At 40.2% G+C, this 12,869-nt stretch overlaps 1 protein-coding gene across 1 annotated transcript; it reads right to left on the bottom strand.

The window, feature by feature from the left end:
- Positions 1–8,843: 8,843 nt before the first annotated feature.
- On the bottom strand, positions 8,844–11,661 carry LOC118559088 (protein NLRC3-like). The gene is made up of 4 exons (XM_036129797.1): positions 11,535–11,661; positions 10,401–11,402; positions 9,539–10,331; positions 8,844–9,253 (listed from the first exon to the last, which is right to left on the bottom strand). Exons 1-4 carry the CDS (start codon positions 11,545–11,547, stop codon positions 9,199–9,201), a joined length of 1,863 nt encoding a protein of 620 aa, XP_035985690.1. The 5' UTR covers positions 11,548–11,661; the 3' UTR covers positions 8,844–9,198.
- Positions 11,662–12,869: the final 1,208 nt, after the last annotated feature.

Genomic DNA, 12,869 nt, shown 5'->3' with positions numbered 1-12,869 from the left:
AGATTCCAGTTTGTTCATGTTAATAATAAATCTTCCTCAAACTCTAGGGTCACTTGTGGAGTACCACAGGGTTCAGTCCTTGGACCAATTCTATTTACTATATATATGCTTCCGATTGGCAAAATTATCAGACAGCAGGGGATTAATTTCCACTGTTATGCTGATGACACTCAGCTATATTTATCCATAAATCCTGATGAATCCAATCAGTTACTTCGACTGCAGTCATGTCTTGATGATATCAAAAGCTGGATGACTTTAAATTTCCTGCATTTAAATTCTGACAAGACAGAAGTTGTAATCTTTGGGCCAGAGTCTTCAAAAAATAAAGTTCTTAATCAATCCCTTAATCTGAATGGCATTAACTTGGCCTCTGGTAATAAAGTTAAAAATCTTGGTGTTGTTTTCGACCAAGACATGTCATTTAAATCCCATATTAAACAGGTTTCCAGAGTTTCTTTTTTTCACCTCCGGAATATTTCCAAAATTAGAAACATTCTGTCCAGGAGTGATGCTGAAAAACTAGTCCATGCATTTGTTACTTCAAGGCTGGACTATTGTAATACTTTACTATCAGGAAGTCCACAAAATGCAGTGCGAAGTCTTCAGCTGATTCAAAATGCTGCGGCAAGAGTTCTGATGAAAATCAACAAGAGGGATCATATGTCTCCAATTTTAGCTTCCCTTCATTGGCTTCCTGTTAAATCAAGAATAGAATTTAAAATTCTCCTTCTAACGTATAAAGCCCTTAATAATCAAGCTCCATCATATATCAGAGCTCTGATTATCCCGTATGTTCCTAACAGAGCACTTCGCTCTCAGACTGCAGGTCTGCTGGTGGTTCCTAGAGTCTCTAAAAGTAAAATGGGAGGCAGATCCTTTAGCTATCAGGCTCCTCTCCTGTGGAACCAACTCCCAGTTTTGGTCCGTGAGGCAGACACCCTATCTATTTTTAAGACTAATGTTAAAACTTTCCTTTTTGACAAAGCTTATAGTTAGAGTGGCTCATACCCTGAGCTATCTCTATAGTTGTGCTGTGATAGGCCTAGGCTGCTGGAGGACATCAGGGTCTAATTTTCTCACTCTACTGATTTCTACTGTTCTTCAGTCTACTGTTCTCCAGTTTTGCATTGTATTACATTGAAATGACTGTCGTCATTTCAGCTTTTAACTTTTTGCTCTCTCTCTTTTTCTTCATAGTAGGTACACCTGGTCTGGCGTTCTGTTAACTGTGACATCATCCAGAGAAGACGGCTCACCCGCTACTTCCATCTAATGTAGAACAGATTACTAGATCAATGTGTGCTTCTGTGCTTTTTTGTCTCTCTTGTTGTGTCTCTGCTCTGTCTTCTGTAACCCCAGTCGGTCGAGGCAGATGACCGTTCATACTGAGCCCGGTTCTGCCGGAGGTTTTTCCTTCCCGTTAATGGGTGGTTTTTCTTCCCACTGTCGCTTCATGCTTGCTCAGTATGAGGGATTGCAGCAAAGCCATGTACAATGCAGATGACTCTTCCTGTGGCTCTACGCTTCCCCAGGAGTGAATGCTACTTGTCGGGACTTTGATGCAATCAACTGGTTTCCTTATATAGGACATTTTTGACCAATCTGTATAATCTGACCCAATCTGTATAATATGATTGAACTTGACTTTGTAAAGTGCCTTGAGATGACATGTTTCATGATTTGGCGCTATATAAATAAAATTGAATTGAAATTGAATAGATTAAACCAGGCTAAATTAAGCCTCGACTCAGTTTCCCGAAAGCAGTAACATCAGTTACCATGGTGATTAATTCTCTCAGCTAGCATGCTCCAGACCAGGCTAACAGCCAGGCTTAGTTAATCCTGATGCCTTCTCTGTTCAGTCAGTGGTCACACTGATCAGAAACCAGTGAGTTTTGTCTATGATTCTGTTTTAATATCTGTGTGTTTTGGGATTTTTTATCAGCCTGCATTAAAATACCACTGATACACACTGGCATTCAGTCAAGTACTATTATTATTTTAACATTTTAAGGTGGATGAACGTGTCTGTTCTCAGGACCTTCAGATCACTTCACTGTGATATACACTGGACCCCAGTGGTAACTTTATCAGACGTGATGATTTACAGAACAAGCTTGGCCCCTGATAGGAAATACAGGTGCTGGTCAGATAATTAGAATATCATGAAAAAGTCTTTCTTTTTTTAATAATAATAATAATTGTAATCCCCTGGAGGCCCAGGGGGAGAACCAGGACACGCTGGAGGGACGATGTCTCTCTGCTGGGAATGCCTTGGGATTCCCCTGGAGGAGCTGGCCCAAGTGGCTGAAGAGAGGGACGTCTGGGCCTCCCTACTGAAGCTGCTACCCCCGTGACCTGACCCCAGATAAGCAGAAGACGATTGATTGACGGATGGATGGATGATCGATGGATAATAATAACAATATCGTCTTTATTGTCATTGCAACATACATTACAACAAAATTTGTTCTCTGCTTTTAACCCATCACCCTCGGGCTGCCATGTGCGGCGCCTGGGGAGCAATCTGGGGTTAAGGGTCTTGCTCAGGGACCCAGAGTGCAGGCTGTGGGGATTGAACCAGGTACTTACAACCTTATCTGACTGCAAGTGCGCTGCTCTAACCATTAGGCAACCACTCCCCCCTTTTTTCAGTAATTCCATTCAAAAAGTGAAACTTCTATATTATATTTCTTCATCACACGCAGGCTGATATACAGTGGGTACGGAAAGTATTCAGACCCCTTTAAATTTTTCACTCTTTGTATCATTGCAGCCATTTTCCAAAAATCTAAAAAGTTCATTTTATTTCTCTGTAATGTACACTCAGCCCCCCATCTTGACAGAAAAAAAAACAGAAATGTAGACATTTTTGCACATTTATTAAAAAAGAAAAACTGAAATATCACGTTTATTTTGCAATAAATTTTTCAAACAAAAAAAATGACTCGTTAATATGCGATATACCAATGCAACGTTAGGCACTATTTGGCTAAAAACATTTGTTTTTCAAGGTTATTTGAACATATCGTGATATAGCCCAAAGATATCATATTAGATTTTCTTCATATCGCCCACCCCTACTGAAAGGTATGAACATGAAAACTGTGGTCATGTACAGCACTGAATAATAAGTTGGGGCTCCTTTTCCCTGGATTACTGCATCAATGCAGCAAGGCCTGGAGTCGACCAGTCTGTGGCGCTGCTCAGGTGTTATGAGAGCCCAGGTTGCTCTGATTCTATTCTAATTCTCTGAGATACTGAATCTGGGGTTTTCATTAGTTATTGGTTATAATAAACACAATTCTAAGAAATAAACACTTGAAATATATCGGTCTGTGTATAATGAAAGATTATAATATACAGGTTTTACTTTCTGAATGATGTTACTGAAACAAATCTACTTTTTCATAATATTCTAATTATATGAACAGCTCAATCAAGTTTAATCTTAGCCTCAGCTGAAGTTCTCCAGTCTCAACCTGTAAGGTAGCTACAGATGTCCTAAAAGCTCCACAGCATACACAGACATTCAGATTGTTCTTTATTAAGCTTAATTAAGTGGCTTTCAGCTGCGGCCCGGATACGGCCCGCCGAACAATTTAGTCCGGCCCTGTGGCTAAATGCATTATCATTATAAAAAAAAATAATAATAATTTTTTTTTCCTTTTTTTTTTTTTTTTCCAGTGTCCTGTCTGGCAATGTGGCAATAAGATGCCACAAAGAGCTCATCAGATTTGACTTTCACAAGTGGACAAGATAAAAGGAAGAGAATGATAAAACAATTATTGAAAAAAACATGTAATTCGTTTAATTGAAAATATGCAGTTCCTATATTGTCCACGAGGGGCACTGTGTTTTAATTAGCAGATTAAGCTTCAGGTGTGGAAAAATTTAAATAATTTCTCAATTTTTATCTGTTTGATGTATTTTGTCATGTAGGACAGTGTTTTTAAGTTCCAAAAAATGTGAATAAATGTTTTTCAACATTGTATAATCACTGTGATCAGTTCTTATGCATAATGCACAAGTAAATGTTTAACTGAGTAAAAGTATTGTTGAAATTGCACATACTTTTCTTAAAAACGCTGAGGTTATTCATAATATATTGTGTAAAAGTGAAATTAACTTAATATAAAAATCAACAACAAGTCCACATTTATTAGTTCTATTTAATCTTGCAATGAGTTTACTCGTGTGGCCCTCTTGAGATCAGATTAAGCTGAATGCGGCCCCTAAACCAAAATGAGTTTGACACCCCTGTTTTAGAGCCTGATAAATCCCCATCAATTATCTTCTCACTGCTTATCTGGGCTACTGCGGTCTATTTGAGTCAGTCTAATTCAGCTTTTTTAAAATATTTGGCACAGTTTGAAATATAAAAGTTTACAATTTTGCTATTTTTCACGTGTCTGATCTTAAAATGAGTCCCAGCGAGATAATGTGTGTAGACAGAGAGGCAGAGGACAAAATGATTCTCCAGAAGAAAAGGTTCTACTTGTCACTGTGTTCACAATCTTTAAATTATTTTAATTCCAGTTACAAAAACATCTTAACTAGAAAACATGTTTAGCTTTTGTTCTGTCAGATTGAAATGGTAAATTTAGTTGTTTAGTTGATTTATATATTATTTTAGAGACATCAGAGATGGCAGCATAAATGGGAATATTAACAACACAGAAAACTGAGAGGGAAGATGAGTAATGATTTTATTTTTTCAGTTAAACACATGAGGCTGCCTTCAATGATTTCTTGGTGTTACACAGGACCACCAATGTAACAAGGTGCCATTTTCTGTCCTCCAAAATAAGAGCTTAATCATGATGTTTGAACAAAGTTGGTATTTAATGCAGGACGGTAAATTAATGGGTTTTATATTTTTTTAACATTTTTATAAAGCTGGTCATTTTTCTTTGCAGATCCTGGCATGAAGGGAGCATGCTTTCTAACAGACTTGCTTCTTTCTCTAGAATATCTGTGGCATTTGGGAGCTCACAGAAAGATCCACTGGACCTTGTTTGGAAAAGCTTCTCAGTTTTCTGGACCAGACTGAAGGCCTCGTGTGATGCTCAACATGTTCTCAACATTTCCAGCCGTTTATTTGGTCTTTTGCTTGGTGATAGATATAAATGTTATTGTGGCCAACCCCAAAAGCCCCACATAGCTAGATTTGGACTCCCCAATTAATGACTGAAATTGTAAGCCACCAATTGCTTCCATCTCGTTGTGCTTCCTAATGACATAAAGACACATGCATGTGTTGCTGCTCTCCTCTATGCCCAGGCAATGTCACATCCAAAAAGCTTCCCTGTTCCCAGGTGCAGCTCCACACATTTCCTCCAGAGTTAAGACATCTGGTTCCAGCTTAATGTGTTAAAGTCTTCTTTGCTGGTTTCTGATGTCATGGAGAGGAAGACTCGTGTCCTGAAGAAGCTTGCAGCCTGTTGAGCACGCTGAAAATGTATTATCTGTTTTTCTATGTGCATTTGCTCGATCTGATCTATATGCCAGATTTTTGGTAAAAATATGACCCAATTTATTGTCCATAGTCAAAACATTCTTTTGTAGGAGTGGATCAATTATTCTGTTTTAAGTTCTCCTTCTATGATTTTTTCATGTGATTTTTTGTTTGGCTTTTTAATTCCTCCCTCAGCATTTTTCACATCAGGCTCCTGCTTTGTATAATGAAATACCTTAAATAATAAAATGTTTGGTTATTTGTTTTTGCACAATGGACACGTCTATTTTATCACCTCATACAGTTTTAACTAGAAACAGTTATTTAAATAACATTTTCATGAATTACTAATATATAATAAATGCACAATAAACTGGGTTATACATACATGCAGTCCACATTTAAAAATTAGCAATACAATAGTTGTGTCTTCCTCAGAGAATACTTCATCCCTGGTCATCAGTTAAAACATCTACAGCCCCATATTTTCCTCAAGTTATTTAAATCACATTTTAAATAATTTAGTTCAGTTCTATCATTCAGCTCCTTTTCCATCTGATACCAGATAAAACAGACTGACATCTGTTAAACCTGGGTTTAAGGAAATATAGGAGTAAGTCCTGAAATTAGTGATTAACAACAAGGTCTTCTATTGTTCATGATGTGTCCACCAGATGGCGCATTGACAGCATAAATGATTTCAGCTCTTTCAAGTTTAATAAACAATTTTCTAATACAACATATTTTTTGTGCAAAATAATTACAGTTGTTATAAAATTAACCGTATTGTGTTTGTGCATGCCCAAAGAAGCTGATGGTACGGATCGTGCTACTGGTGCAGATCAGGTTGTGACATTCACTCTTCCTTCTCTTCATCTTCATCTTCACCAGGCGGTGTTGTTGTGCTGCTTGCTGGCAGTCTTCCGTCGCCATTAAAACGGAGCTCCATTAATAACTTCTCATTTCTTTGGGCACCGTCTGAATTTTCTTGTCCACTACGAAACATAACAAATGTCCACCTCCATGCTGGGCCACAGTATTCATTTGAGAGCTTCCATACAGCACTTTGGGTGGTCAGCATGACTGGAAAAGCACTATATAAGTTCAGTGGAATTCTGGCATACTGTTATGCAAAATGTGATTCCACCCCTTAGCCAATCAGAGACAGTCAGGCTTCTGAAAAGACGCCTCCAAGTCGACTCGCTGCGATTGGAATCCCAGAGAAGAAGGCACTAGAAATGGTTACAGTTCTATTGAACCATTACTAGTGGGAAGGCCAGAAATGCGACCTAAAATGGCCTAAAATGGAAAGTAAAAAAACTTTGCAAAACTGCAAAAAATAATAAATGTTAAATTTTTTGTGTAAAATGACACTTGTGTAACATTTGTTATCACTGTGTCATTCTTATCATGTAAATAGAGGTAGAAAAAGCAATACTGGCTTCAAGAATCAGCCAAAAAAATAAATAATCAGCCCCCTTATCTGATATCGGTTTGCCTGATGTCAGAATAATCTGTATCAGCCTTAAAAACTTGAATCGGTCAACCTCTACTATATTCTGTCTTTTTAATTTTCCCCGCACCCACTTCTATTCCTCCAAACTCACTTCCTGACACATCACTTTCCTCTAAGTCCAGTTGTCACTCTTTGAGTTGTACCGCCTTTTTTCACTTCTTTTTTCACTTCCATCAAAGTCTGCACTCATCCCCTTAGCTGAGAGTTCAGAATGATCAATTATTCATTTACATCTCCAATTACAGAGACAATAAAGCAATCATGGTTGCTTTACCTATAAATCACATTTTTACCATAAATGTTTCAAACTATGTTTAAAACAGGTCAGTCGTCCACTGCTGGAAAGTTAACAGTGCAGCTCAAAGCAACTATAACATCAGAAATATTCTGCTTAATACCTTTCCTGTCTGACAAAGGTCTATCAACAGTTTTTGCTATCATAATAAATCTTCTTAGTTTATTGTTCTTCCATAGTTTGTTGTTGTTGATGATGTTTTGCTTGTTCAGCTTGTTCCAATCTCTGTCCTGTAAATCATTCTGGGACATAGAGAACATTGATAAATAGATACATGATCAGATAAACAATGATGGACGATTTTCAGGTACTTCTTCAGGTTTTTGTTGGATGAATGGAGACTAAAGTATCATCAGTGTTACCAGGGTGACCAAATATCCATCCATCCATTTTCTGACCCGCTTAATCCCTCATGGGGCCTCATGTTTTAGTTTATCCTGTTATTTATTAGGTTTTAGTCTTAGCTTTATCTTCTGTTTTAGGTTTGTACTTCAGGGTTGTTTCTGTTCTTATTAAATCTGGGGTAGTTTCTGTTCCTGTCCACTTGTCCTGTCAGCTTTTTAGTTCTCCCCTCCTTGATCACTTCCACCTGGTTTTGGTTCATTAGTCCCTCCGTGCTCACCTGTCCGCCCGCCTATTCATACCTGCCTCAGTTCTCTGCACTTTGCCAGAACGTCTCTTCTCAAGCCAAGGGTAAGAGCCTCCCAGCTTTCCATTTATTCTGTGTCCCTGCCTGTTTGCCCGTTTATTGCCCGACCTGTCTCTCCCTTCAGTCTCTGAGCCTCACTGATCCTGTTTGGTCCTGTCTACCCGTCTGGAACCTGCCCTGTCTGTCTCTGGAGCCTGGAACCTGGTTACTCTGGATTGTGTGCCTTGGACTCTGTTCTGACCGGTGTACCTCCCTTCCCTGTTGTGTCTGCTTATCATCATTTAACCAGCCCGGTCGAGTTTGGACTCAGTTTTTTTCTTGTTTTTTCCCCTTTCAAGTCTGTAAAATAAAACCGTTATAGAGCGCAGCTCTGAGTCTGGCTGAATGTTGGGTTCACTCAAAGCAAATTCATTACACATAATGCTTGTTTTTTGTTTCACTCTGTTATCATTCGATAGCACAATGAGCATTATTTCCACATTAATATGGCACATTAATTTGATTTAATGGTGTTATGTATAACTTTAGGGTTAACCCATCAAGTGACTGATCGCTACAACGCCACCTGCCTTCCAGGAGGAATGATTGCATTAATAAAATCAAGTGTCCTAAAGATTGATTTCTACTGAGCAAATCATTCTTTAAAATGTTATCTTATCTAATAATGTTGTTTAATTCAGGATTTGCATTGTGCATGGATTGAAACAGGTATCAAATGTTGACAACTTCTTGAAGAGAAGTTGTCACTCTATTCTATGTCTATGCAGAGTTTGTTGTTAAAAGATCGCCAGTGCTCGAATAATTCCTTTCAACTATTTGTTATATCAGCTGTTTGGGCTGATATTCACTGGACAATACTTAACAGACCGAGAGTTATTTATTAAACATTAAATAAATTAAAACAGTGGGTAATGGCAAACAATTTTATGCTTCACTTTGTTCATTTCAGTATGTTTTATTGTAAAGCACTTTGGTCCTCTTTATTAGTCATGCAAAGGGTTATATAAATCACTGATGAATATAAATATTATAAAGCTCTTATGTTGCTATAATAATGTCATAACTTATCTCCACAGACGTGATCAACTCTGGAGATCTGAAAGCTGCAGAGCAGTGAGATCAGCAGAGAGTGAAGCCTTGTTCCCTCCTTTAACTCAGCCAAGGTCACTGATGTCAAACCTGTGATGGTTTCTAACATCACTTCCCTCACTCCACATGAAATGATCCACTGTGGGGACCCCAGATGTAGGAGACCAGAACAGGATGGAGCAGGTAGATTAGACAAAAGAGATGCAGAAAGAGGAGCAGGTTGAAGGTGGCTTGAGGAGGAAGCTGTGGAAGGTGGAAGAGGGAAGAATGCAATAATGAGGGGATGAAGAACATTAAACTGGGAGGATGAAGAGATGTGAGGAGAACAGATTAGTAGAGATAAGGTGAGGATGAATGGATTAGAGAGGAAGGAAGCAAGGAAATAATGAACGTCCTGCAGAGGACAGAGAAATAAAATGTTTGTAGTTAAAGACCCAAAAACGTCCAGAAGCAACTTGAATAATGAAGAATAAACAGGATGACAATAGTGCTGAATCAGCATCACTCAATGAAGACATCTGGACTCACCGAGCCTTTCTGCAGTTCCTCACAGCTGGAATCAGTCTCAGTCGTCCTGATGTTGTTGTGTTGTACTTCTCCAGGTCCAACTCATCCAGAACCTCCTCTGACATCTGCAGCATGAAGGCCAGAGCTGAGCACTGGATCTCTGAGAGCTTCTCTGATCTGTTCTCTGATTTCAGGAACTGTTGGATCTCCTGATAAACTGAGAGGTCCTTCATCTCCATCAGACAGTGGAAGATGTTGATGCTTCTGTCTGGAGAGATATAATTAGTGTTCATCTCCTTCAGGTTGTTGATGACTCTCTGGATGGTTTTTGGACTGTTCTCTGTCTGACCCAGCAGGCCTCCTAAGAGTCTCTGGTTGGACTCCACAGAGAGGCCATGAAGGAAGCGTGCAAACAGGTCCAGGTGGCCATTTTTACTTTTGAGGGATTTCTCCATGATTTTCTTCAGGAAGTCCTTCAGAGAGTAACTATAGTATCCCTCCAGGAAGTTCCCCATCACCTCTCTGTTCCTGCTGGTGAAGCAGTGGAACATGTAGACTGCAGCCAAAAACTCCTGAATGCTCAGATGAACAAAGCAGTAGACTGCTTTCTGGAACATCACACTCTCTCTCTTGAAGATCTCTGTACAAACTCCTGAGTACACCGAGGCCTCTGTGACATCCAGACCACACTGCTCCAGGTCTTCTTGGTAGAACATGATGTTTCCTTTCTCCAGATGTTCTAACGCCAGCCTCCCCAGCTTCAGGAGAACTTCCCTGTCAGCCTCCATCAGCTCCTGTGGACTCCTCTCATGTCCTTTATGGTTCTTGTTCTTCTTCCACCTTTTCCAGACCAGCTGGAAGCGTGTAATCATCTTCTTCTGACTCCTCCAATGTCCTCCATGGTACTTGTTCTTCTTCCTCCTGGTCTGGACCAGCAGGAAGTGAGAGTACATGTCAGTCATGGTCTTGGGCAGCTCTCCTCTCTGCTCTGTGGTCAACATGTTCTCCAGAACCGTAGCAGTGATCCAGCAGAAGACTGGGATTCCACACATGATGTGGAGGCTCCTGGAGGTCTTGATGTTGGAGATGATTCTGCTGGACAGCTCTTCATCACTGAACCTCCTCCTGAAGTACTCCTCCTTCTGGGCGTCGGTGAAGCCTCGTACCTCTGTTACCCTGGCAACACATGAAGGAGGGATCTGATTGGCCGCTGCAGGTCTGGAGGTGATCCAGACCAGAGCCGAGGGAAGCAGGTTCCCCTTGATGAGGTTTGTCAGCAGAACGTCGACTGATGACTTCTGTGTGACGTCAGAAACAAGCCGACTGTGGTTGAAGTCCAGAGAAAGTCTGCTTTCATCCAGGCCGTCAAAGATGAAGAGAAGTTTGTGGGCAGCCAGCTGCTCTGCTGGGAGCTTCTGGAGGGTTGGATGGAAAACATGGAGCAGCGTGAGAAGACTGTGCTGCTCACCTCTGATCAGGTTCAGCTCCCTGAACGACAGCAGAACCACCACACGGACATCTTGGTTCTCCAAGCCCTCGGCCCAGTCCAGAGTGAACTTCTGCACTGAGAAGGTTTTTCCAACACCAGCGACGCCGTTGGTCAGAACCACTCTGATGGCTCCATGTTGGTCAGGTAAGGCTTTAAAGATGTCGTGGCACCTGATTGGAGAGTCATGGAGGTTCTGGATCCTGGAAGCTCTCTCCAGCTGCTTCACCTCATGTTGGGTATTAACCTCTTCACTCTGTCCCTCTGTGATGTAGAGATCAGTGTAGATCCTGTTGAGGAGGGTTCTACTTCCTGGTTCATCACTTCCTTCAGTCACACGTTCACATCTCCTCCTCAGACTGATCTTATGTTCCTCTAGAACCTCCTGCAGACCAACATCTGCTGGAACAGAGAAGAAAAGACAACTGAAGGAAAAACATGATTTAGTGATGAAGTTGGAGCAGAAACATCTGGAACATCAGGAGGTGTTATCATTAGAAGGTCTCTTAGTTCACATGATGTGATGCTAACCAATGGGATCCATCCTTAGAAGCAGAACCTTGTTAGATGGTCAGACAGCAGAGTTCTGCCTCTGCTTTGTGGCCAGTATCTGTTCACTGTCAGGATCTGATTCACAAAGCAGATCAGATGAAGAAATGCTGACAGAAACATGCAGCAGCTTTCAGCAACATCAACTCTTTAGCATCAGGTCACCATTGTCCTCATTTCTCTGTTTCTATCTGACCTTCTCCCACAAACACAGCAGCTACAGAAGAGGCAGAGAGACAGAAAATGGTTCCTGGCAGCATTCCATGAAATATTCCATGTTTCTACAAATACATCTCCTGTAATCTGGGATCTATTGTCAGAGTAAATAAAGGTTTCTGTCTCTCAGACTTTCCTTCCCTCTTTCTGTAAAGCAGCAGTGCAGCAGGTTGTTTTCTCCACCTTTTTGTTTCCATCAAAATGAGCAGCAGCTTTAAGGAGATGTTCAGTTTTAATGCATTTAGCACAAAGGGCTGAAAACAGAACCACTTCAAAGCAAACCCAATAGGTTGTTGGGTTGAACACAGACGTTACATTTACAGCAGCTGGAAATCCAGAGATTCAGGGGAAACAATTGATCACAGAAAGACTTTAAACACTTGAATTTCCAAATCCCAAGTAAAGACGTGGAATTAGTTCAACAGAGACGATAGAAGGAAGTTCTGATTGGAGATGTTCAGTCTCACCTGGAGCACAGCTGCTCTGATTGGCTGCCAGCAGTCCAGCTCCTGTTCTGAAGAAGTAAAACATGTAATCACACCCCTTCTCCTTCCTTTAGATCTTAACATAAATAATCTTCCAAATTTCTGTTTTACTTAGGAGTTTATAAACCCTAACCTCATTATTTAAACAAATTAATCAATATGAATATAAACACACATTTACATCTTAACAATTATACTTACAGCCAACATGACCAAGACTATTGTACATGTGTGTATAACCAGGCCCAACGTTCCTTCAATGAATACTACTGCTTTATTGACTAACAGCTTATGATTATGTAGCTTTAAGTTAAGTTAAAATAAAAACTAATTTACTTTTAATTTATAAAATGAAGACTGAGTCAATATTATGTTTTTATATCTCTGCAGAGTCACATCCATCAGTTAGAAACTGGTTTCTTACTCTGAGTCTGAGGGTCCAGGTTCTGCACTGAAGAATGGATTGTCATGTTTGGACCGGTCACTCCTCATAGACGGACAGCTGGATCCTGGAGGTTCTGCTCTCTGTCTGTGGTTCTGACCTCTGAAACACCAACATGTTGTTATTCAGATCACATCAATCAGTGAGAAACTCTGTGATAAAAACCAGAGAAGA

This window comes from Fundulus heteroclitus, unplaced genomic scaffold (genome assembly GCF_011125445.2).
Source record: "Fundulus heteroclitus isolate FHET01 unplaced genomic scaffold, MU-UCD_Fhet_4.1 scaffold_219, whole genome shotgun sequence".
Lineage (NCBI taxonomy): Eukaryota > Metazoa > Chordata > Actinopteri > Cyprinodontiformes > Fundulidae > Fundulus > Fundulus heteroclitus.
This window is presented reverse-complemented; position numbering and strand designations above follow the sequence as displayed.